At 37.2% G+C, this 27,608-nt stretch overlaps 1 protein-coding gene across 1 annotated transcript in view; it reads right to left on the bottom strand.

Annotated features, from left to right (window-relative positions):
* PLXDC2 (plexin domain containing 2) overlaps positions 1-27,608 on the bottom strand; it is a 426,562-nt gene that overhangs the window by 113,453 nt on the left and 285,501 nt on the right. Inside the window, exons 5-6 of the mRNA XM_080661690.1 lie at positions 19,345-19,467; positions 12,612-12,730 (exon numbers count right to left, since the gene is read on the bottom strand). Of these exons, the coding sequence (XP_080517816.1) occupies positions 12,612-12,730; positions 19,345-19,467 (242 nt within the window). The remainder of the gene's footprint in view (positions 1-12,611; positions 12,731-19,344; positions 19,468-27,608) is intronic.

The raw sequence follows: 27,608 nt of genomic DNA on the forward strand, positions 1-27,608 counted from the left end.
ACTATTGAAGTCTATTTTTTTTCTAGACTTAGAAGAGTCCTGATAACAATGATTACTAACTTTATTATCATTTTTATAGAAATAAAAATAGGAATAAAACCACATTCAATGAATAAAAGGACTAGAAACAAAAAGAGAAAAATAAATGCTTCCAAAAAATCTTTAAGAAGAATAAATAGGTTGTGGGCAATCTGTGAGTAACTCATTAAAGAAAATATTAGATCAGACATTGTTATATAAACCTTAACAAATGGTATAGCAATAAAAAGGAAAAAATAAACTAGAGAGAAGATATAATAAGAGCTGTTCTACTCATTTTTGCCCATGGCATTATAATATTTAAAAGGGACATTTTGTTGAAATTGACCAATTATGAGAAAATTTTAATGTTTCTGAAATTATTTTGAAACATGTAAATGGAAGATGACATTTTCCCTTTATGTACTAAATCAGTCCTTTCTCAAACAATGTCATATACCAATTTTATATCATTATGTCCAGCGTTAAAAATTATTCTGATATTTGGACAACAAAAACAAAACAAACCACAATTTCTGTTTCTAAGAGTGCATTTACTAAATTAAACTCTGATACACTTATTTAGTTCTTTACCAAGCTATATTCAGTATCAATATATGAATCCCTTTTCTTAATGGGCATTATACTCAGTTTTATACTCCATGTGGAGGAGTACTACTATAAATATAATTTACATTTAAGACAGATTACAGTTAAAGATGAAAAGACAAAAGGATGGATAAAGCATAGAAAAAAATCCAAATTCAGGTTATACTTTATATATCCTAATAGGACAAAGTCATAATTTTTAAGCAGCATTATTAACAGATGCCTGCCTAGAGTAAGTATTAAAGCTTTGCTACTGGCATTTGCCACTAGCCTTCATCCTGCAACATCCAGGAGTGCAGTTTTCCTCTGCTAGGTGTGAGGTATTTTCCCAGATAATTCTGTGATAATTAGTGTATTTCTTTCCTTCTTTTTTTATTGCAAATCATTTTCTTTTTATTATTTATTTTTATTGACTTCATTGGGGTGACATTGGCTAATAAAATTATATAGCTTCAGGTATAAAATCCTATAATACATCATCTGTATATTGTATTATGTGTTCACCACCCCAAGTCACATCTTTTTCCCGTCCAAACCCAAAGCAGACCTTGAGTTTTTATTGCTAGCAACTGAAAAATCTTCCTGTTATTATGAATTTTATATTTTTCACCAGAGTCTGTTTTTCAGCTCACACGGCTTGGTTGCTGCACACCTCCTAGTATCGTATCTCTTTCCCTTCTGTTCAGATTTTCCATTCCACCTTTCCTATCACTTTTTCTTATCTTTCCTACCATCCTTCATGTCATTTGTTTTCTTCACCAATTTCCTTCCTTGCACTGCCTTCCTTTATACTTAGTCTTGAAGTCAAACAATCTCCTCTGGTGCTTTAAAAAAAAAATTATTGATTTTTTACAGAGAGGAAGGGAGAGGGATAGAGAGTTAGAAACATCAATGAGACAGAAACATCGATCAGCTGCCTCCTGCACACATCCCCACTGGGGATGTGCCCGCAACCCAGGTACATGCCCCTGACTGGAATCAAACCTGGGACCCTTCAGTCCGCAGGCTGATGCTCTATCCACTGAGCCAAACCAGTTAGGGCTCCTCTGGTACTTTTTATCTGTGGTGGATCAACTGCAGTCATGGCCTCCAATCAATGTCCTCCTGTATCCACACTTTTTACTTTTTCACTTGGCCATCCTCTTCCACTTTAACTCATGGCTCAGTAATATAGCAAAAGAAGATAACAACAAACATGAAGGAAAAAGGAGCCTCAAAAAGTGCTTGCACACTTCCACCTCCTTTCAGGGTCCCCTGCCACTGTCATGAGAACGTACCCTGCTGGTCTGCTGCAGATATGAGAGAGATGCGGAGAGTTACTCTCCTTCCAACAGAGATCATCCTGGACCCGCTAGCCCTTACCCACTCCACCTGGCCCATGCGTGAGCCCCATTGAGATCAGATGAGTACCACCCAGAAGAGTGGAAGCACTGAGTTGATCCATAGGCATCTCATGAGAAATAAGAGTGTAGTTGTTTTAAACCACTACATTTTGGGGTGGTTTGTTATGCAGCCTTGACTGAATTGCCTTTTGGTATTTTTAGGAATTAAAAGGCTATCACTGGAGCAGGAGTAAACAAAGGTGTCAAAGGAGATGGGAGTTGGTGGTGGCAGGTCACAGGGAGCATGTATTCCCTGAAAGCTATGGCAATGACTTTACATTTTATTCCAAGTCATGTGGGGAAGATTTTAGAGGGTTTTGAACAGAGGAAAGATGCGCCTGACATGTGAAAAAGATCCTACAAGCTGCTGTGTGATCAAGACTACAGGGCCAAGGGGTAAGAGAGAAAGGAGTTAAGACAGCATCTCGCGAGTCCAGATTAGAGATGGATTGCTGGGACTACACTAGAGTGGCAAGTGTAGGAGGTGAAAATAGAACAGGAAGATGAATTCTGGATGAACTATGAAGGAATTGCTATCAAGACATGCGCAGATTTAGGAAGGAGAGTGAACAAAGAGTCAGGTCTACCATGCCACCAAGACTTTGGGTCTTACTAGCAAGAAAATGAAGTCATGCTTTTCACCAGGGCTGCCACATGTGCACTCGGTTTATTCCCGCTGCAGGCCATGAGTGGCGTGCTCTGGGTGTGCAGAGGAGGATCTGGGCAGCTCTGAGGAGCATTGCCGTGTTCTGGGATGGAGACTAGCAGAAGAAGGGTTGGAAAACAATGATAGCTTTATGGCAAGATCAGTGGCTTCAAATGCTTCTCTTTAAGATTTTATAGAGCTCATGAATAAGAGCCTAGGCTTTCTAAAACGGGGGTATTTTATCCTGATTAAATATTAAAATGAATAAGAAGCTTTTGATTCCCCATATCTTCCTAGAAGCTACCTAGATCTTTTACAAAATAATTACTTATCAGGTTTTGTAAAAACCACTATCGTCAATTTAATTAAATGACTAATGTTGTAAAAGATTAATGACTAAGAGATAAACAACCCCAGGCTTTCTCATATATTTCTTTCAGAAACATGTCTGCCTGTCTCCACCTGATATTGGCATTATTGTTTCCACTCTGCCTTCTTGGACTGTATTCTTTTTACTTCCAAATATCAAAGGCGTGGGGTTGTTCTGAGAAAGGATCACTCACTCACTCACTCACAGCAGCCGAGGAACGGAACTGTGTCAGCACTTGGAGCCAGTCAGACCATTCGCAGGTTTCCATGTCAATGATTAGAGACTGTTAAGATGAACCAGGAGTACTGTGAAACTGCATTTAAAATGTGTGGCTTTTTTATTAATATCAGCAAAGTAACTACATGTATATGAGTAAATAAATGATCAGATATTGAACAAAATTAGCACTAGAACATGTTTGTCATATTGTCCCAATCACTTATTCTTTGGAGAACTCTGCACTTAGGTTTTAAAATCCACAGCCAGAGAAGCCATGGCCAAGGATGATGTCCAAGTTCAAAAATTCTAAAAACTTTGCGTATGGGAAGCTATTTGTTATCCTTTCTGCAAATTCATGTTTATCTGGAAAATGTCTCTTAAAAGTTAGTTCCTAGGGATGTTAGGAAACATATGAAATTTTACACTCTTAACTCTGTCAGCTTTTTAAAAAAATAAATATAGCTTCATTATTTTCATGTACCTGTAATAGTTGCCTTTTATGACTAAAGCAAAACTAAATTTTTACTTGGCCTCTGTATGATTTGTACTGAGTCATAAATTTCTGAGGATGTTTTACAATTACATTCCTCCACAAGATTGAGATAGAAAAGAACCCTTAGTGCCAGTTAAAATATGGCTGCATTTTGGCTTATACTACCATTTATAAATTCTTTTTAAGTATTTTAATGTTTATCCCATTTAATAAGAAGATAGCTATGTTTATTATTTAAGTAAGCATAAGTTTTCCCATAAATGGCATAGGGAAGCACATTAAGACACATGCAGGAAAGAGTTGCAGTCGCTAGACAGCATGAAGGCAGGGAGGCTATTAGGATGAGCCATGGCAGGGCAGAGCCCACTGGCCTTGGGAGGAAAGTGCAAGGTCAGGAGCTGCTCCCTTTTCTTCACTGTGGCATCGCTCACCGGGACACAAGGGCCCAACACCGTACCTAAAATGTGAACTTTTACATCTGAAAGTCTCTAAACAGGGAGGCAACAGCATGCTGCTTGGATCAGGGATTTTATTTTCCTGTCCTGTCCTGCAAACCTCGCCAAAACATTCATTTGTTCCCATTATGGACCCAGCTAGCTATCTGGTCAGCGGCACAGCATCTCAGCAAGGGCTTGATTGTATAATACGTGTGCCAAAGTATGAATCATGTGCCTGTTGGAACATAACCAGAAAAGAATTACTCTAAGCTCATTTTTGTTCTCTCTTTTTCTTCACTCACTAATCAGCAATATGGTGTCTCACTCTCTATATATACGTGTTTTAAAACAAAACTTACTATTTTACCCATTCTCACCTGCATCCAACCCTTAACTTTCTACCTCATCTTCCTTAAATATCCGCTCTGGTTTCACTGTTACTAAGTAGGGTATCCAATTTTACAAAGCCACACTCTGTTTTATTATTATCAAAAACAACACATAAGGTGCAGATTGTTAGTTCTTATTTGTCTAAAAACTACATTTGACTAGAAAGGCTTTCAGTTAAATTTGATAATATACAAATCTATTTGCTTTACTGTACGTCGCCAATATTTCACACAATTGAATTCCCCTTTAGTTTACAGTTACCTCTCATTGGCCAGGTATCGAATAATGCCCTTGATGGCATGAAAGCAAAAGAGAGCCCTATGCTGAAGACACATTCTTAGCATCCCTCCTGCCCCATCTCCACAACCATGCCCTGCAGAAAATCTGGAAGTAGAGAAATAACAGCATAAAGCTGATAAGTAAGGACACTCTCTATATTAAGAGAGGAGTTTCAAACTTAATCTCTACAGAAACTAGTACTAGTCTGGAGTAAGAAAGAAGTTGGTGAGGGAGAAATTGGGAGTAACAAGTGATCAAGGCTTCTGATTTCTCAGGATAAAATGCAAACCTGTATTTTTATTTGAAACCTTCAAATATTTAAATGTTGGCAACATATCCATTTCACACACCACACACCACACACACACACACACACACGCTCTCACCAGTGTGACTTCCGATTTAAAGGTTGCCTACCATGGAATTGGCAAACTTGAGTTGGAGCTTCATATACAGATGACAATGAGGCAGGTGCTCGCGCCCTAGGAAGCCTGTGCAAGTATGGTGGGAACTTTATCTGGAATGATCGCTAGAAAAGGGAGCTTGTCTAAACATGGCTTGGGAATAAAACACGAAGGGAAAAGAAAGGGGATTATGAATCTCTGCACCCTGGGTTGGGGGAGATAGGAATGTCGAGGTCTCTACCTGAGGAATGAAGCAGCTCTTTGGTCATGAAACATCAGAACAGGAAGCGCATGGCCTGACCTGAGTGAGAGCACCCCCTAAGGCAGACCCCTCAGTTACACCTCAGGGTAAAACAGTGAGACAGGGAGGAGAAAGTGCACCCAGGAAGACCCAATGTATTGCTCAAGGACAATATAACTGCTAGTGGCAGGGCCAGCCTTACAACAAGTATTCTATTTCTAGAATTATTTTTTCTAGGTTATTGATTCTTCTACCTAATTACTCGATCTAGTAATTTATTTTTACCCACAGGGTTTGTCATTGAAATATTATGAAGATAAAAAGGCTAAATTTGTCATTTTCTTACAAGATGGAAAGTAAAAAGAAATGAAAACATCTGGAACTTTGTTAGTATGTATGAAATAACTAAAATAAAAAATATATCTGAATGAATTAGATCCTATATAAAGCCATGTAGATAAAATTTTATACTTTATATTTAAAATACAGGGGAGTGCTATATTATAAAATCATCTGTGTCTACATTTTCCTTAAAATTCCTTCTTGAGAGTTAATAATCAGCATTTTATGCCATCTGTTTTTTCCCCCAATCTGATATCATACATTCATTAAATAAATTTTAAAATAAATGTTATTTAAATAAAATATACATGTAAATATAAATATTTCTACTCACATAACTATAAAGTTTCTTGGATGCATATCTATTATATTACCACATGCAAACATTCTCAGACGTACAGTAATAAATATAAAAGTTAAATTACTATGGTGATTGTTTCACTGTTCAGATCTTTTTGGCTTTCTCTTAATCTCTTGAATTACATTTTCCCATAAATTCTACAAGCTAGCAAGTGTTCATCTTTTAATACTACCAGGATGAGTGAAGGGTCATTACAGTTTAAAAAAGAGAAATAGTCTTAAAAAAGCATTAAGGATGCCATTTAAGCCTACAACCTTTGGCACTGTTCATTTATTAACTATGCATTCTTCCATAGAAACAGTAAATGTTACACTAAGGAACATTAGGTTTAAATACTTAAATGGTAGAACAGATTAAAAAGTGATTTTACCTAATAAACAACAAAGTTCCACTAAACCAACCTCAAAATTTGTTGCTGAAGGAGACAATAAGCTATTCAACCAAGAAAACACATAGAATTAGGCCCTCAGTTGGGGACTGTATTATCTGATTTCCCACTTCACCAGGTAGAAAGATTACATAACACTTTTTTTTTTTTAAATTGAATTGTCCAAAACTGATGACCACTATGAGGTGGTAAAAAAAATTACCAAATTTGCAAAAGACACAAAAAGAATCACATCCTTCCCTAGTTTGTATCTAAAATAACAATGAATTCAAAATATAATAGGATAGATAGCATCAAGGACTGTAAAAAATCTGATTTCAAATCTCTAATGTTTTTGTAAACAATTTATGAATATGCAGTATCCTTACTAAATTATGAATGGAAGAAAATCTTCAAGTCTACATTTATTATAATCAAACAATCAACACTATTCAATGACAATTTAAAGTAACATAAAGGTTCTGGGTCCCAGAGACATACATAGTTATTAACAAAATAGGAAATGGGAATTCAGTTTTCCAAATTCCATTTATTTAAGAAAGAATGCATGCTTTTATTTTTTTACTCTATGTACAACTTCTTTTCCTTTATAAATTTAATAAAATAAGATAAATGCTGTGTAAAGCAAACCATTCTCACCCCGTGCTCTCATTGGCTGAATTACAGTATATTAATCACTAACCAGGAAAGACTGTCAATGACATCAATGAAGCAGTCCAGTCATTTCTGTGCAAGTAAGTTTGCAGGGAGGCAGTGTGTATGGTACACTGGTTAGGCCTATAAGCTCTGGAGTCATATTCCCTCAAATGAATCTTTTGTAATTTTGGGAAAGTTACTTAACCTCTCTGGGTATTTCAGGTTCCTGCTCTGTAAATTATAAAAGTAACTACCCTTGGTTTCTGTGAGAATTATATGAGAGAAATTTTAAGCACTAAATAACTGCTTGGTATTTATGAAGAGCTCAATAAGTACTAGATTTATCAAATTTGGAGGTTGTTATTAAAAGTGAACAGGACTTCTTAAAAGTGAACTGGCAGACAAACTTGTATAAGATGATTTCTATTATTGAGATCCAGCAGGAAAGATGAATAAGACGTGGAAAGCATCTGTTGAAGGTATCAAGTGGCTATCAGAGAGCTAGGACTTGAAAAGCCATGATTCCAGAGAAAGGAAATCACGAAGTAAACTCACCACCACCTTCCCAACAAGACATTTAGCAATGCATAAGCCAGGTTCAAAGACTGAGAAGCTGACGGGAACTGCAGGCAGTCTCATGGAGTTGAAGAAAATACATGTGCTCAGGGCCACTAAGGCCAGAAGTTCATAGTAAGCACCCAGGCCTTACATGAAAATTCCTGCAGGACTAGACTCGAAGGGTAAAGGCTAAGCAGAACTATACAGCCTTTACAGGCACTGGTGTTCAATTTAGAATGAGTTTAGCACTGCACAACATTACTCTTTCCATCCAGACAAAAAATAGTAAATCCTCTCTGGGGGAAGAAAACAGCGTCTACAACCTCATAGTATCTCTTTAGTATTTTGTAAGCAATGCATTTGATAATAAATTACCTAGGGAGCCATGAGCCATGAATAAAAGGCTACAGAGGGGGAAAAAGCAGATGACTGAAACAGACCCATAAGAAATGTAGATATTAGAGTTACCTGCAACAGACTTTAAAAGAACTGTTATTAATAGATCTAAGAAAATAGATAAAATGGTTAATTTCATGAGATAATTAAATTTATGCAAAAGAAACATATGGATAGCCTGAAATTGAAAAGTGCATTAAAGTGAAGACTTGATAATTTGAGAGGACATTTTAAAAATGAGGACACATTTTTTTGGCTTTGGGTTCATCCTAAGTAAAATACGTTTTTGAAGTTAACGAAAATTAATAGCTGTGTAACAACAAAGGTCTATAACTTAAAAGAGAATTTCAAATCTTTGGTTGAATAATACAGACCTATCACCTCAGGAGAGAATTATGTAAGGGAACGGTGCCTCCACTGTTTCTCTCCCCAGTGTGGCTAGGACACTGCGCAGTGACTTTGGTGAAGGAACACTGAGTGCTGTAAGCAAATCTGCAATCACTCATTTCAGACAGCAGTAGTACTTGCCTATCTCAGTCCCATTACAAGCAAGATTGTTATGAGAAGTGCAAATGTATTTTCTAATTTATTGATCATTATCTACTTTGCGCTCTAAAACTTACTTGTTAGAGAAACGACACTATATAAGACATGACAGAATTGGAGGTCATTAGAGTGGTTACTATGAGTACATCCAGAGTTATTAAGAGAAACATAATTAGCTACTGGAATAAATCACTTGAGGGTAATAAAATTTGTTTCGATAAATTTATTTAATGCATCATTAATTAATAAATTTTTAATACATAATAATTTTACTCTACAGTTTAACCAAGTTCTTAATATTGGTAGTTTCTGCATAAATCAAATTATTTTATTCTTTTTTTTTAAATATATTTTATTGATATTTCACAGAGAGGAAGGGAAAGGGATAGAGAGCTAGAAACACCGATGAGAGAGAAACATCGATCAGCTGCCTCCTGCACACCTCCCACTGGGGATGTGCCCGCAACCAAGGTACATGCCCTTGACCGGAATCGAACCCGGGACCCTTCAGTCCGCAGGCCGACGCTCTATCCACTGAGCTAAACCGGTTTTGGCAAATTATTTTATTCTTAAATAAAATATAATAAAATAAAACAAAGCTGGCATTACCAGCTAGAAGCAACTTATTGCAGAAAAAATTGTACTTACTTCCTATCTATAATTTTGGTTCTGTAACTTTAACTTGGATAGGAACACAAAATTATACTCCTTATATTTATATATTCTCATGATTTTGTTAGCTCTGTAACTTAAATAGAAATACTTCTCCTGATTTTGTGGAATTAAAATTGCATAATATATTGGAATCATAAAAGAATTATTAAACACTAAGTAGTAACAAATATTTATTTTAAAAAAAAACAAATGAGAGATACATTTGTGAATCATTACACATAATCACCTTGGGGGAAAATGTTGAGGTCACTTGGAGTCACTGAAATTAAGGTTTTTAGCCTTGGGTTTGCCCTCAATTAACTTTGCAACTTCAAGCATGTCATTCAACCTTTCAGACTCAGTCTGTTTAGCTATAAAATATAGCTAATTGTGCATGATCTAATTCCGTAATTAAGTCAGGCACATTTATTAAACACCTCCTACATGCCAGCACCTTTGTGAGGACTAAGAATATTAGTAATATAGGATATTGTTGAAGAATTAGAAACGATAATGTATGTGAAAGCATTCTGTCAAGGACAGTACATCCTGTAAGCAACTGGTTTATGCTATCATGATTATAAATATTGTTTTCTAGAAGTGGCAGGAACACCTGGATCTCATCCCAAATGCACAGGTACATTCATTGTGGCAAGTTTTACAAAGAGAAATTGCCTCTACAAAATAAAATTCATGACAATTATCAGGAAATAAAAGGTAGAATAATAAGTAAGAAACTGCTTTCTAACCAGGAGAGAAAGGAGAGCAGGACAAATTAAATATAATGACTTCTTTAGAACTCTGAGTTCAGAAGGACTGACGTTCAACAAAACAGTGTTATAATTGCCTACCAGTCTAATATTTCCCATTCCAAACAGAAAAACCATAATATTTTTTTCTTTGATTAAAATAAAGAAAAAAACATTTAAAAATATAAACCTGCTGTAAAGAGAGAAAAGGAAAAATAAACCATTATTCTTCAATGCAAGACACCCATTGAGAACAGTGTAAATAAAGATAGCAGTGTTGATATAAAGACTAGAGAAGAGACCACAATAAGAACACAGACCTCTGTTTTGCCAAAGGCTACAGTTATTGAGGTTTAAGATTCTAGACTTACTGACCCTGCATCTTTCCAGAAACTTTACCACTCTTGGCTAAAACTGTTGCAAACTCACATTCCATAACATCGCTCTGCAGTCCCAGCAGTATTCTAGATTGTAACAAAAACTTGAGTAAGTCCCTTTGAGTTATATTTTCTCAGCTTCCAGGGAGTGGTATAAGAATATGGTGGGCTATGATATAAAAACATAGCTCTGGATAAAGAAGCACTGAGCAGAACAGATCCTATACTATAATCTATTGATATTATTGCCCTAAGCCCGTGGTTGACAAACTGCGGCTCGCGAGCCACATGCGGCTCTTTGGCCCCTTGAGTGTGGCTCTTCCACAAAATACCACGGCCTGGGCGAGTCTATTTTGAAGAAGTGGCGTTACAAGAAGTTTCAGTTTAAAAAATGTGGCTCTCAAAAGAAATTTCAATTGAACTGTGGATATTTGGCTCTGTTGACTAATGAGTTTGCCGACCACTGCCCTAAGCAAATAATTAATTCCACAAGCAAGAATTCTTCAAAGGAGTAGAAACATCTAGCCTGGCTATGAAATTTCCAAAAGTTGGCTTATTTAATTGAAATATAACTGCCCTTCACTTTATAGAAGATAAATTTCAGAAGACTGATCAAAGTGAATCCTTTTTGAATTGTCAAATTCCTCTTAATAGCCAGGGATTCCTTTCCTAAGGGAAAGTAACTCTTCAACTAAAATAAGATATTGAGTCTGTACATTATAAATACCCATCAGTCCATGTGTTGATAGTGCCCATTGTCAATCCACATTGTCAGAAAGTCTCTCCTGCCTAATGACTGCCTACAACACCACATCTGTTGTTCCTGGAACTTTATTCTTATAGACTGTTTTCTTTCCCCAAAGTTTAGGTTGTCTAATAGACCTTAATTACATTGTCAATAGAGTTTTAAATCAAACATGCTATTATTCTAATTTAGACATTCCTTAAATTTAAGCTACAATTAAGTAAGTTTCCATTGTTTACTTTGTCAATTTGGTAAAATGAAACAAGTCATATGTTTAAATTCGCTGTTCTTCCTGTCACTTAGACCTCTAATTAATCTTTCTTATCTGCTTGCAATAACCATTGACGAAACGCCATCCTGGGACACTTTCAGTATTGGGTCATTGAGTCATACAAGTTTTCACGTTTACTATTACTTTTGGAGGTAGAATCAAACAATGTCACAGAAATTGGCAAGGTAAAAATCAACACATATATATAAACAATTGCATTCTAAATTGAAAATATTTGTTCTTAGAGTTATTTTATTATAATAGTATGAGAATATAATTATTCAATCCTATCTAATAAAAGAGTAATATACAAATTGACCATCACTCTAACACACAAGATGGCTGCCCCCATGTGGACACAAGATGGCCAGCAGGGGAGGGCAGTTGGGAGGGACCAGGCCTGCAAGGGAGGGCAGTTGGGGGTGATCAAGCCTGCAGAGGAGGGCAGTTAGGGGTGACCAGGACAGCAGAGGAGGGAAGTTGAGGGGGACCAGGCCTGCAAGGGAGGGCAGTTAGGGGTGACCAGGCCTTCAGGGGAGGGCAGTTAGGGGCAAATAGGCTGGCAGGGGAGCAGTTAGGCATCAATCATGCTGGCAGGGGAGTGGTTAGGGGGTGATCAGGCTGGCAGGCAGAAGCGGTTTGGGGCAATCAGGAAGGCAGGCAGGTGAGCAGTTGGGAGCCAGCAATCCTGGATTGTGAGAGGGATGTCTGACTGCCCGTTAGGCCAGATCCCGGTAGGATCAGGCCTAAACGGGCAGTCGGACATCCCCTGAGGGATCCCAGATTGGAGAGGGTATAGGCTGGGCTGAGGGACACACCCCCCCATGCACAAATTTCATGTACCAGGCCTCTAGTAATTTTATAAAATTCATGGATTATAATGCCAATGATATAAGAATATTAAAAAAAAACACAAAGAATTAACAATCAGTACTACCCAGTAGATTAAAAACTTTTTTTTTTATCAAGGTAAAGAAACCAAGAGATGAGAAAATTATTTGAGTTTCATTACTATAAAGTGTCTCTTTCTTGACATTTGAAGGGAAGAATAGATAGTGGTCAAAGTCAAGGGGGAAATAAATTTTCAATACATCACTCACTTCTTTGTATCCAAAGATGATGCGTCCATCTATGAGTAGGGTTGCCTGGAATGTGAAGCTTCCCAGATTGTAATTATCCTGGAGATGTACGTGGTCCCACTGGACAACAAGTGCTGTGCCTGAAAACCCCATCAGAACAGAAGAAACACAATGAGAAAAACATATCAATCAGTTTTGGGTGGAGCCTTCACAAAAAACATGGATCTAGCTTCAAATCTAATAGTTGTGCTACTTAAATTTTATATGGTTAATGGAATTCTGTAACTGAAATAGCATTTGGCATATGGTGAGCTTTCAGAACATGCTAAAATCAATGACATAGATACATTTGGTCCTGGAGATGATGATTAAATCCAGTTTGATGATATTAGAGATGACGATGAAGATACTGATGATATCTAAGTCGAATTCAAAATTTCTGAGTATTATTCTACAGTTTGGATTTTGGCCATCACCTGTTAAGAAGACTAAAACTTCAGCATGAATGCAATTTGCTAAGGCATACTGATTTATTTTCATTATTTAAAAATATTCATTCATTATATCTCTTTAAGTAAAATGTTAACACTTCATTATTTTGCTATAATGGAACTTAAGGGTAAAATACCACAATATCTGCTGTTAAAACAATAAGAAATGGATAAAAGAAATGTTTTCCAGTTTAAAAAATAGCATTTGGAATATTGTTAAAGAATTGGGTATTCTCTAAATATTTGGTAAAATCTAACCTCATACTGAGGTTAATATTGAGCCCAGTATGAGGGGATTTTGCCTTAGGAAGTTCATTAATGTTAATGGGTATTGTCTGTTTAAATTTTCATGAGCCACTTTCAAAATGCAGCCAAAGTGATTTGAATGAATTTCGAATAAATTGACAAATGCTGAGAGAGAAAGGAACACATTCAGGAAAGCTAGAATTGCTTATAAAAGACCTGAAAATGTCTCTTCCAGACTTAGAATTATACTCCTCCATGCTGAAGAAATTCCTTTAACATGAATGGAAATATTCTTCTTTGATTCATAATGCCTGCAGTTCTGTTTTTGTTGTATTGCTTTGAGAAGGCTGCAAGGTAGCTTAAAGGTCCCCAGGCTAAGATTTCTGAAGCCTCCATGAAGTACACTGGGAAAAAATCTGTAGTGCTATATATCATGTTCTAATGAGTCAATCTACCAGTGTTTAGGATAAAACTATTAACATGAAATATAAATTGAAACACAGTTTAACAGGCACCAATGAGAATTCATATCTTTGTTTTAACTGACATTGCTTTTTCCGTATTTTTTTTTTAAAGAAAACAAATGAGCAGCTAATATTTTTGCTTAGCTCTAAGTATTGGATTTTCTGTTTGGTTAAAAAATCATTTTGTCAAAAAATGAAACTCACATAACTAAAAGAGCAAAACCAGTCTTCCAGGTCCGTAAATATCTGATTAAAAAAGAAAACAATGAAGATTGTATGACAGAGAGCTTCTGGGTTGGTGAGGATGTGGAGGTGCTGGGAGAGTCATGCCCAGAGCGGGCATGGACGCTCCACACCCCTTCCCACATACCTTACCCTATGCACTTCTTCCCTCTGACTGTTCCCTAGCTAACTGCTGTATCGGATGATCCATGCAGAACAGAATACTCTTTACTGTGCTTTTGAGTCTAACTTAACCTGAGAGCTTTTGACCAAGATGGCAACATAGGAGGCTCCTGAATTTCCTTCCTCCAATTGACACACTAACTGTTGTGGATGAAAAGGGTCCACATGCTAACCTGACTAGCTCAGGGTCTGTGTGGCAGCCTGGCAAACTCAGAGACCTAAAGTAACCACAAAGGATGGTCTGAAATGAAAAATTTTTAAACTAAAAGTAGTTTATGGTGGGTAGTCATGTCCTAGGCCAGAATCTTCCCTGACAAAGGTCAATCTTTACCTTAACTGAGCCTGTCCATTGTCTTTTTTGCATCTATGATAACATATATTGTTGGAATGTCCAAGTAATTTTCCTTTTTCCGGACCCCTCAAAGCACAGGCCCCACTGTGCAGAAAGCACAAATCCCCTCATTATTATTGAGTTAATTGTTGGCTGTTAACTGTCCTGCACCCACCTAAGTAAAAAAAGTATGTGTCTATCATTTTACTTTTTATCAATCCCAGAGTTTCCCCACTTTGCTTTCTCCTAACTCCCTAATCTATCACCAATGGATTTCATGTAATCCATTTACATCTCTTGTTTAAAAAAAAAAAATATATATATATATATATATATATATATATATATATATATATATTTCATTGATTTTAGAGAGAGGAAGGGAGAGGGATTGAAAGATAGAAATATCGATGAGAGAAACATAATTTGGCTGCCTCCTGCACACGCACCACTGGGGATTGAGCCCAAATTGGGCATGTACCCTGACCGGGAATCAAACTGTGACCTCCTGGTTCATGGGCTGACGCTCAACAACTGAGCCACATCACCCAGGTTATGTCACTTCTTTTGATTGTAATGTATAAAACTGTCATTCTCCAGAGCATTATCTCAATCCGTTGAGATTCTGCTCCTGGGATTTGCCGACAATTTGGCTGAAATAAACTAAAAAAAAATTCTTCACAGGTTTGAATGTTTCTTACGTTGACGTTACATAGCTACACACAAAGCAATTTTCTCTGAGAGAAATCCAGAAACTAGCTGAGTGACTTCTATGCATCGGGTGACTGAAAAATATCTACATTGAAACTGCACATCGATCAGACCGTCAAACCTCAGAAGGAAGGTAGGGGAGGGCAGGGGTAAGGGAGAGAGATCAATCAAAGGACTTGTATGCATGCATATGGGCCTAACCAATGGACACAGACACTAGAGGGGGTGAGGGCATGAGTGGGGGGGAATTTGGGTGGTTAAGGACACATATGTAATACCTTAGTCAATAAAGAAAAAATATATAAAAATAATTTTTTAAAAAAGAAAAGAAACTGCACATATGTAGGTGTTGACTATGATCCTCTCTAGAGCCCGAAAGAGCCAGGAGGCAGTTCCCCTGCCTTCCCTCTTTGGCTCATGACAACAATAAAACAAGGCCACCAGCACCTCCCTGGAAGGAGCTTACACACAAGCCTGGCACCCAGTGTTGTGGAGTCACTGCAGGTCAGGTCCCCAGATTGCTAGCTGTGATAGACAATAGGATTTGCATTGCTGAGTTCCACAGGCTTGTAGCAGACAGGCTTGTCTTTGTGCACTAGCCATGGCTATCCCCCTCTATCCCGAGGATTCAGCAGAGAGAGAGCTGGCAAAAATGCCCATCCCCCAGTCTTTTCATTTAAGGGATGTGACGACATATTATATAAGCTGCTGCTTGAGGGTCCAGCATCTAAGTAGCATTCATCTACTGCTCCACCTTCTCCCTGCAGCTCACTCCAACAGGAAAACCAAGTTGCCAGTATTTATCTCAAAGGAGCGCTGTATATGTGGAGTGCCCCAAATTGTATGGCTGCCATTGAGGTTTGGGCACCTAAAATAAACCGCCTTGCTCTGATAGCCAACAGGGTTTGCATTTACAAGTCAGAGATTAGAGCAAACAAAGAAGTTTCGAAATGGGTGCAGAAGCACTCCCAGGATTAAACTTCCAGACACAGTGCAGAGAGAGCAGGCAAAAATGCCTGTCCCCTAATTTCTCCCTGGGAGAGGTTTGACTGCAGACTTCCCCAGCTGCTGCCCGAGAGTAGCAACAAATCAGCTTGCACCTAGGTGCTGACTGTGATCTCCCCTTTAGGACACTGAGGGGTCTTAGAACACTCTCAGCTACTCAGAACAAAAATGATGTCTGAGACAACCACAAGCGTTTGAGAGGCAACCAGGAGCTTCAGCCTGCCTGATTGAAGGGGTCATCCCCTACACAGGACCCCTCTGACAAGAATGGAAGAGGTGGCTATTTTATCTAATGTGCAGAAAGCAACAGAGTCAAGAAATATGGATAAACAAGGAAATATGTTCAAATAAAAGAACAAGATCTCCAGGGACAGATGTTAATGAAATGGAGGTAAATGATTTTCCCAAATGAGTTCAAAATAAGTCATAAAGGTGGTCACTGAGGTCAGAAGAGCAATGCATGAGCAAAGTGAGAATTTCAGCCAAAGACAGAAAAGGTATTAGAAACTACTGAAGAGAAACCATATATCTGAAGTATATAATAACTGATCGGAACGTTTTAACAGAGTGGTTCAGCAGTAGGCTGCATTAAGTAGAAGATAGGATCAATGCTCTTGAAGACAGGGCCGTGGAATTCATCCAATCAGAGGAGCAGAAAGGAAAAAGAATGAAAGAAGTGATGATAGGTTAAGAGACATATAGGAAATTGTCAAGTGGACCAATATTTACATTTGAGGGATCTCAGAAAGATAAAGGAGAGAGAAAGGGACAGAAATCTTATTCAAAGAAATAGTGGCTGAAAAATTTCCCTACCTGGGGACAAAAACAGACATCTAGATCCAGGGAGGCCCCAAATACCAAACAAGATGAATCAAAGAGACTCACATGGAAACATTATAATTAAATTATCAGAGTTTAAAGACAAAGAAAGAAACTTAAAAGCAGCAAAGGAAAGCAATCTGTTTTTTACGAGGGAATCTGCATAAGGCTATCATTGGATTTTTCAGTAGAAACCTTGCAGGCTAGAGGGAGTGGGGTGAGATATTCAAAGGGCCAACCAAGAGCACCTCATAAAATTTTTCAAAGAGGAAAAATAAAGTATATAACAATTATCAAAATAATTAGGGGAAGTTATTATTATGGCTAACATTCAGAGTTATTAATATAGGAACACACCTTGTTGTTATTCAAATAGTTTGAAACGCAGTTATCAAAATATATTTCTAACTATGTTTAGTTTCCTTCTTTCTTTGATATTTTGACCTATAAAAGGCTTCATCATCATTTGGCTTTTAGCACAATGATCACATTTTCCCCAAGCAACTGCACCATTTTGTCTGTACTACCCACTAGTGAATTTCTTCCTTGATCATAAAGACAAGTGTAAAACTAGCTTTGTTCACACCAAATATTTCCATTATTTTAAAAGATAATATCTTTATTTGAACAAATAAATACTATCTTTATATTATACAGTGTATGGACATGTATATCTTTTATACAATTAATTAATTTGAATTTATTTTTATAGTTAACATACTATATTATGTTAGTTTCAGGTATACAACAAAGTGATTCAACATTTATATACCTTACAAAGTGATTACCACAATAAGTCCAGTAATCATCCCTCGTCGTACAATATTACTGACTCTATACCCTATGCTATAATTTACATGCTGATGACAAAATAAAACTGGAAGTTGGTACTTCCACCTTTTATTAACTTTCCAAGCAAACTCTTGTTTTCCTATTTTCTCTAATAAAGTTAGAGGCTTCAATAAGATTTAGACATGAAAATTAATTTCTGTCTTCAGGACCTTCAATTTTTACTTAGATTTGAATAGCATTTTGTGACGTAGTATAGATTTTCTTTGACTATTTTATACTAGAGGCCCGGTGCACAAAATTTGTGCAAGGGTAGGGTCCCTAAGCCTGACTGGCAATCAGGGCCGATCAGGGCCTTCTGGCTGCCGGCCGGGGCCTCCCTTCCCCGGCTGCTGGCTGCCGGCCAGGGCCTTCCTTCGTTCCACACTGTTCCTGATGCGCGCATCATAGCTAGCAATCGGTCTCCTGGTTGAACTCCCGTGGGGACAATATGCATAGTAGACTTTTATATATATATAGATGTTCCCAAGAGAAATATTAGGGATAAACTGTTGTTAGTATACATTATAAAGCTTAAAAGGCTCTATTTCATATTTTAAAGTTAGGAAGAGTAGATTTTCTTTCTTTTTCTTTTAATGTTTTTATTTTTTTATTGATTTTAGAAAGAGAGAGCAAGGGAGAGGAAGAGAGAGAGAAATATCAATGTGGGAGAGAAACATTAATCTGCTGCCTCTTGCATGCTCCTACTACCTGGGCATGTGCCCTGCTTGGGAATTGAACTGGCAACCTTTTGGTGCACGGGACAATGCTCAACCAATGGAGCCACATTGGCCTGGGCAGGAAAACTAGGTTTTCTTACATGTATTTTAACTATTCACTACCCTATATTTTTTTAAAGGCGTGTTCATCTTGTGGTATATAAAGTTCATAAGTTTTGAAAATTTAATATCAATGTATTATGACACTTGCCTCTACTTGAAGATCAGAACAAATTATCCTTATTTAGTTTTTCTAATAGCAGGGGCTTACTGAAAATAGCATCAAATGTACTTGCTTGGTTTGAAGTGCTCTTTAGCAACTCATTTATTATAGTGTCTAATATGTCTTACTAAACATTTGTTGAACAATCAAATGAATGAATAAAATGAGTGGCATTTGACTATATATTTACTCTGCATATTAACTGTTATGGTATAACTTTGTCATCTTAGGGTATTTGCACTGAGCAGTTTATAAATCTATCTACCAAAAAACTAAACAAAATACTCCAGGTTACATAAACATTAATATAAATTTGATGATCACCATTTAAAAGTATGCATTCATGGTGAAGGCTTGGGGTGGGGCATGGGGGCAGGCTAGGAGGGATCAATTGGGGGGGAGGGGACATATGTAATACTTTCAACAATAAAGATTTCATTAAAAAAAGAAGACCCCAAAAATAAATAAACAAAAGTATGCATTCAGTAAAAAATAGGCTAATCAATACATACCATTATCAAAATATCTAACTGTTGAATTTCTGGAGACACTGGGATCAAAATTTGCCATTAAAGGTGCTATGTACTGTGTGGCTGTCAGCATTCGATGTACAACTTCTCCAGTGTATATGAAACCTATAATTAGAAAAGTAGGAAACATGTTAAGAAACAGCCCAGATATAGTTTTAATTTAAATAGCTCCAACTCTGTTGCAGTCTTATTTTGAAAATAAAATATCATAACAGCTAAAAAAAAAAGGAATAAAATTAATGTCTTAATGTCTACTCAACAACAGTTGGGTCTGGATTAAGTAATATATTTGCGTAGGATTTGGTAGCACCCTGCAGACCGTCAAATCAAAAATCTATATTATGAACAACTGTAATTGTGGACAAAGTGACTATTATCTGGAAGAGATTATTAGGCTGAAAAGATTAGTATAGTACTATCAGTAATTCCAGCATTCAATCAGCCATTATTAATCCCTTGTTATTTTAGCACTAGCCAAACATGTGAATCTTTTTTACAAGTGAATATACTTTCATGATATTTAATTTTATTTTGTTAAACTGCAATTTCAGCTTAGGACATTTCAGAAGCTACACATACATATCTTCATATATATTTTCATATCTTTTTCTATTACTAAAACGGAGAAAATATGTCAGACCTTTTTTTCAAAGTTGAAGGGAAGCCAAACACCCAAGAAAAAACTTGCACATTTCTCAAGTTACTCAATTCTTTATAAGACTAGCAACTCATTAAAAAGATAAAGATTATATGTTTGCAGATAAGATGGTAAAAACACTGATATTGCACAAGTCCTCTGCTTATCAATAGAGGCCTATGCTAGCAGTTGGATAATGAGAGGAAATTTACTATGGAGAACTTCCTCTTGAATTAAATTTCAATAGTTCTGATGTTACAACCTTACCCACTTTCAATTATTCACACTTGCTTTATTTACTTTGTGGATTATCCATGACAAATTGTTAATCCTATACTAGTTTCTTGCCTCCAAGTCTTAGGTCTAAAAGGAGAGTCAGCTCAGCGAATGATAACTCATTTTGATATTAATCTAAAGAATGCACAATTAAGAACATATATGCAAATGGGCACACACATGTGCAAACACACACACACACACACACACACACACACTATTACAAAATAAAATCCAGAGCAAGTTATTTGTGAAAATGCCGTTGTAATGTTTAGGCAATCATAAGGTAACTAGATATCTGGGGCTATTGTAAATAATTTTTAAATTTTTACAAAAATTGATAAAACAAGCAAGATTTAAAAAACACAAAATTGGGTAGGATTTAAACTTCTAGAAGTGTTCAAACTTTTGTCATCTCACTTCATGATCCAAATAAAGCTTTTATTGTATATTGTGATTTTATTGTTTCAAATTATAAACTGGAATTATTGGAGAATTAAATCTGTAGTTACTGACTTTGAAATTCATTTGTCTTTCTAGCAGTGTCTCCTTTACTTCTTTTTAAATTTTTATCAAAGGCATATTTTAATTCTAACTATTTACCTTAAACATATATTTTAATTAGGAAAGTCTTAACATGTATTTTAATTGTTGATTACATCTTGTTTCTTATTTGATAAGCAATAGCTCTCAAAATAAATTTCCTATGCCTTGAAGATAATTTTGTCCATTTGCAATTTTACACAGCTCAAATGTACTAAAAATGTTACATAAAGTGATGCAGCCATTACTTTTATTTTATTTCCCTGTAGATTTTCAGAGACACTCTTGAAGTTCAAAGCCCAATTTCACATCCTTAAAATTATAAAGATGAAGAGTAACTATTTTTTCAAGGTCTATGATTTATTTTTTTCTCTGATCCTCACCAACATGCCTTTATAATTTCACCATTAAAATGGATAGAAAAATTCTAAAAGTCTGATAGTTTAAGGAAAAAATTAAATTATACTCTGCAAATGTTCTTTCAGGGACAGTAGCTCTGGATAGTTATTTCTCTACTCTATATTCTCCAGGTACTAATAGAGGAAACTTTGCTTGACTTGAAGAGTAAAGAATGCAGTAACTCAAGGAGTAAGGTGATTTTAAATCAATAGAAAATTCATTCTCCAAAACAACTCTAAGAAAAGCATCAGCAATTCCTAAAAAAAGGGTTGCAAAATCCACAACCATCGATGATTTCAGATGCTCAATTCTTACTATTAATTTCTAAAATCATATATATATATATATATATATATATATATATATATATATATATATATATTTGAATGTTCCTACACAGATTTGGCAAAAAGTTATTCTCCACCTTCTATACACCCAGTTTCAGATCATGGGAATAATTAACTGTTGCTTCCTTCATCAGGAAAAAGTTTTCCAGAATGAAAATTTCCTAAATTTCAAAGATGAAGTCTTAAATTGTCCCTAAAGAACAAAGTAAAAATATAAAAGATTTTGTTAGTATGTAAAAGCAATCATTGCAATCCTTGATTCTTCTATTATGTAAAATTAAAATAAATAACAGTAACTGTTACAGGTGGTGCATCTACTATTAACAAGAAACAACGGCTATAACGACTAGCACATTTGCCACCACTATTAATTTGCTACCATCATTGCTGCCACCACCACCAAGAGGAATGTGAGAGACAATCCAAGGAGGCAAGTACCCCACCACTCCACAAAATGAATTTAATTTTGCTAATTCGTGTTTCTCAGCCACATTGAAATCTACTTTCTTTAATATGTTAGGTTACTTCTTAGTGACCAAGACGTGACATGCTTGACTGCACTGATGGTCTCTGCAGTCCTTACATCTCAAGGTTTTAAAATGTCACTTCAGCCCTGGTTATAGCTGAGTGGACAGAAACCTCACAGGCCCAGAGAGCAGGGAAATGTAACTAGGGGTTGAATAGGACCCAATTGCGTGAATTAAGGAGACCTTGAATGCAATAAATCTGTCCTAAAGCTTCAAAGGCCCCACAGCACCCATTTAGACATTTACCTCTTTTCTTCCGAATTTTATTTTTCAGTTACAGTTTACATACAAATATTACCTTGTATTAGCTTCAGTTGTACATAGTGGTTAGATAATCATCTACTTTACAAAATGTCTTCTCCCCACCCTGGAATTTCAGGTACCCACCTGGCACCATAAATAGCTGGGAGTTTCCTCAAAAAATTAAAAATGGAACTTCCTATGACCCTGTGAGTCCACTTCTGGGTATATATTTGAAGAAACCCAAAACTAATTTGAAAGAATATATGCACCCCTGTGCTCATTGCAGTATTATTTACATTTACCTCTTTTTTTTTCTTTCTTTCTTTCTTTTTATAGCTGTCCTGGGCATGTACCGCGTAGTACAGAAAAAAAATATTTCATTTTGGTCTTTCACATTTGAGGTAATTTAGGAAAACTATTTGTATTGTGTGTGTGTGTTTTTCAGACTTGGTTGTAGTCATTTGAAGGGCTAATCACATCTTCTTTGCTCACTATATGCTTCTAGTTTAAATATGCAAAACTTATGACTCATTTATCCAGTCATAAGTTTTGCAGAAAAATTGTTATTATCCAGATAACATGGTACCCAGAAGATACCTCCATTTGAAAGATCCAAATAAGAGAAGCAAATTAGTTTTGAGTTTTTGAATTTCAAATGATAGCTAACACACTGAATTTCCATTTGCCTTTACTAGTAAACCTAGGGTCCAATATTAATTTCAGCTATAATCACAGCTTTGCTCTTGTACCCGGAAGGCTTCTCATGGGCTGCTTTCTGTAGAAGCTCTTCAGTCACTTGAATAATCTAGTTTTAAATCTGTAAGCCTTATCAAGTCATTTGAGGATTCTATCATTGTAAGTTCTGACATGAATAAAACCTCCTCAGTAATTATGTATTTATCAACTGCAATTATGTATTTATTAACCACAAGTACTATTGTGATAAGAGTGAAATTAACAATTACCTTCTCTATGCTGGCCTTTACCAATTACATTGTTTCATGTATTCTATTCACTGTATCCTTATAATAACTTAGGAAACAATATTATTATTATTACTAAAGGCCCGGTGCATGAAATTCGTGCATGGGGGAGGAGGGTGTCCCTCAGCCCAGCCTGCACCCTCTCCAATCCGGGACCCCTCGAGGGATGTCCGACTGCCCGTTTAGACCGGGATCGGGCCTAAATGGGCAGTCGGACATCCCTCTCACAATCCAGGACTGCTGGCTCCCAACTGCTCACCAGCCTGCCTTCCTGATTGCCCCTAACCGCTTCTGCCTGCCAGCCTGATCACCCCCTAACCACTCCCCTGCCAGCCTGATTGATGCCTAACTGCTCCCCTGCCAGCCTGTTTGCCCCTAACAGCCCTCCCCTGCAGGCCTGGTCACCCCTAACTGCCCTCCCTTGCAGGCCTGGTCCCTCCCAACTGCCCTCCCCTGCTGGCCATCTTGTGGTGTCCATCTTGTGTCCACATGGGGGCAGGATCTTTGACCACATGGGGGCAGCCATCTTGTGTGTTGGAGTGATGGTCAATCTGCATATTACTCTTTTATTAAATAGGATAGAGGCCTGGTGCACGGGTGGGGGCCAGCTGGTTTGCCCTGAAGGATCAGGGTGGGGGTTCCCTTGGGGCATGGGGCGGCCTGGGCGAGGGGCCTGTGGTGGTTTGCAGGCTGGCCACGCCCCCTGGTGACCCAAGCAGATGCCCTGGTATCTGGGGTTTATTTATCTTCTACAATTGAAACTTTGTAGCCTGGAGTGGAGCCAAGCCTTCTGTTGGGATTTATATATCTTCTATAATTGAAACTTTGTACCCTTAAGCGAGGCCTGGGCTGGCCAGGGTATGCGGAAAGCTTGGCTTCCTCCATTGCCAGGGGCAACCCTAGCCTCCTGCTCTTTCCAGCTCCGTGGCTGCCGCCATTTCTGTTTGGGTTTATGTATCTTCTATCATTGAAACTTTGTAGCCTTGAGTTGAGGCCTAGGTTGGCAAGGGCAGGCAGAAAGCTTGGCTTCCTCCATCACCGGGGAAACCCAAGCCTCCCTCCTGCTCTCTGTGGCCGTAGCCATCTTGGTTGGGTTTATTTGCATATGTGCTCCTGATTGGCTGGTGGGTGTAGCAGAGTGATGGTTAATTTGCATATTGCTCTTTTATTAGATAGGATTTCCCTTCATTAAATGAGGCATATAATAAAGTTGGGTAATTTGCTCAAAGCCAAGTGGCTAGAATTGGTTTCTAACTTCAAATTTTATGACCTCTTTACAATATATTTTAGAATTCATTATATTTCCAGAACTATATGCTCTCCTCACTGGATTTCATACTTAAACAAGGAGTAGGAAAAGACCAGTTTTCTCTGTTAAAATTTAAGCACCTACACTGCAGAGCAAAGTTGTAGTCACCTCAAATCCTGCTACTTTTATTATATTACTTCATCCTCTGTTCTTTCAATTGGAAAATTGTATAAATAGATTAAAATTAGGTTTCTTTTTGCAATCTACCAAATGACTCAAACTGGTAGGAATGACATATAATTATAGACTTTATGTAATAGTACAAGCAAATTATTTCTTAGCCATGTGACTAAGTTCTTGACTTCTCTGTGCCTGTTGCCTAATCTGTTAAAATAGAGTAGTAACGGCATGAATATCATTGAGTTGTAATAGTTGAACGAGTTGATATATTAAAAGCACTTTCAAACAGGGCTTAAAATAAAATTTTCTGACAATAACCAATCCATTAAATCATCTCTAATTTTTACCTGGAAATCTCTGTCTAATGTACACTAGTTGAGTGGCTGGCACTAAGATGTCTATATGACTTCAAAGTCATGTTACAGACCCAAATGGTATGATATATGTTTCTCTGCATTATTGCAGTTTGGGTTAAGGCACACCACTGATCTAACTTGCAAGCCAACAGGTAGTAGAATGCCTTAATGCCCATGTTCTTCGTTTGATATGCCTTTCCTTACATTCTGATGGAATAAGCACCTTGTAAACATATTAACCTCCTATTAGTTGTAAATGGTTGTTTCATTTAATTGGAAGTGTCATAATAATAAAGCAAGCATGAGCGGCTATAACTGCCTGTGAAACTTTAACGTATAAAGAGCTACATAAAATATTCTACTACATCATCGTTCAGTTGATATTTTTGATCCCAGAGGAAAGGTTGGAGCTGATGCGTGTGCCTGTAGGGCACTGAGCATTTGTAGTTAAGTGCTATTTTTAGAGTGCAAATGACAGTGGTGTATGCCACCGTTGCCACCTTCAGGGCACGTGTACTATGATCCTTACATGTTAATCAAATAGGTCTGAAATTTATGGTCGTTCATCCATAGAACTTAGAAAATAGAGTTTTCATACTGATCCCTAATTAACCTTATATATGATCTCTTCTATTCATAGAGAATTGAGTTATTCAACTTGCATTTTACAGAAATGCTCTTTTATGAATCACAATATATTCTCACATGCTATAGACTGCTCCCTTCCAGACAAATACTTGTTTGTAACTCAGTCAGCCTTTTAAACAAAGCCATATGTGGCAGCAATTGCTAACTTGAAAATTAAAAGTTGTGGTTAGTTATCTGGTAATGTAACTGTCTGCCAGCAGCAACTGTACAATGACAGGGTTCACCTAACAGGCTTCCTGTGGGTACAACTGTTGCTAGTAGACCACACAGTTCACTGTGAGGACATGGATTTGTAGATGGTTAGAGAAGAAACAGAAGAATTTCAGAAGTTCGTGTGAGCTCACTTACCACTGGCTCTTTGGAAGAAACCTATAACATTGTCAATCACCCAAGATTTCCCCTTCACAATTCCAACCAGCTGTCAAGATAAAATATACCAAATCTTTTTATATAATGAAACATTATAAATATATACATTTATACTCCTTTATTTTGTTGCCTTAATTGGCATCATTGGGGATTACAAATTACAACAAAGTCATCCGCTGGGGACAAGAAGCAACAAGTTACACTTGGTTATTGGCTGCAAATTATATCCATGAAATTACCAATGTAGAATTTTATGTTGGCTATATAAAGTGCCTCTCTCCAACCCTAGAGAGAAAGAGCAGGAGCCGGAATTATGTACAAGAGGCCAGAGAGACCAAAATCCGTAACTTCTTTCATTTTCATTTTGTATTGCTTTTCAAGGAGGCATTGGCCTGCTCCTTTTTACTTGAAAATCAAGTTCATCCCCTCAATTCAGGCAGATCCCACTAATTTTTCAAAAACTTTACTCCTACGTGGGAGAGACAGGGAATGTTCTTTTAAATTATTTATGCTCCTAGACTGAGGATTCAGGGATCCTGCTGTCAAATTTTAGACTTACATGGGCAGCTCCAGTACTGAGGTCTTGATTTTCAGGTATGCTGTCCCACATTTGCATAGCCTCTATTTTGAACCCTGATTCCTCTGAGCAGATTTTCTGGAAGGCAACTACTTGGCTTCCCAACTTATGAATATCCGCTCCTGTGGAATGCCTCCGTTTACCAGGACCCAAATAATCTCTTTGGGAACTACCTAGGACAGTGCAAAATTACCAGCTGGGCTCCCATCCGGGTTCTATCCTTCTCTAGAGAGGGGAGCTCATTCCTTGCTCCATGCCTGTCTGCCCCGTCCAAACCCCCCTCTCTTTACTCCCCTCTTCTCCCCGGTTCCTCTGCCCTGGCCCAGGTGTACCAGGGAGAAATATGAAAACTGTCCCTTCCTTTTCTAAGGAGTTAAAAACTATCATTGAAATCCATTTTTCAAATGTCTAGAAACAGCCCTGGAAGGAGGATGGCCAAATGTACTGGGAGACCACCTTCAGGTAGCCTCTACGTTATCAGAACTCACTGTATTTATGGAATAATCTGTAGGACTGTATGTCTTACTTTATTTATTTATTTATTTATTTTAAATAAAAAGACAATTTTATTTATTTATTTTTTTTTAAATTTTTTTAATTGTTTGAAGTATTACAAATAGTAGTACATATGTCTCATTTTTTTCCCCATTGACCTCCCCCCAGCCTCCCCTTCCCCCCAGTACATGCATTTACCTGCGCCACCCCAGTGTCTTTTATCCATTGGTTATGCTTATATGCATGCGCACAAGTCCTTCAGTTGATCTCTTACAGCCCCCCCCCCCCAAAAAAAAAACCTCCTCTGCCTTCCCGCTGTAGCCCGACAGTCTGTTCAATGCTTCTTTGCTTCTGTATCTATTTTTTTCCCTTTTCTTTCCTTTAAAGAATCTTGCCTCTGCAGACTAGGAATAAACA

This window comes from Plecotus auritus (genome assembly GCF_963455305.1).
Source record: "Plecotus auritus genome assembly, chromosome: 1".
In the NCBI taxonomy this organism is placed as follows: Eukaryota; Metazoa; Chordata; class Mammalia; order Chiroptera; family Vespertilionidae; genus Plecotus; species Plecotus auritus.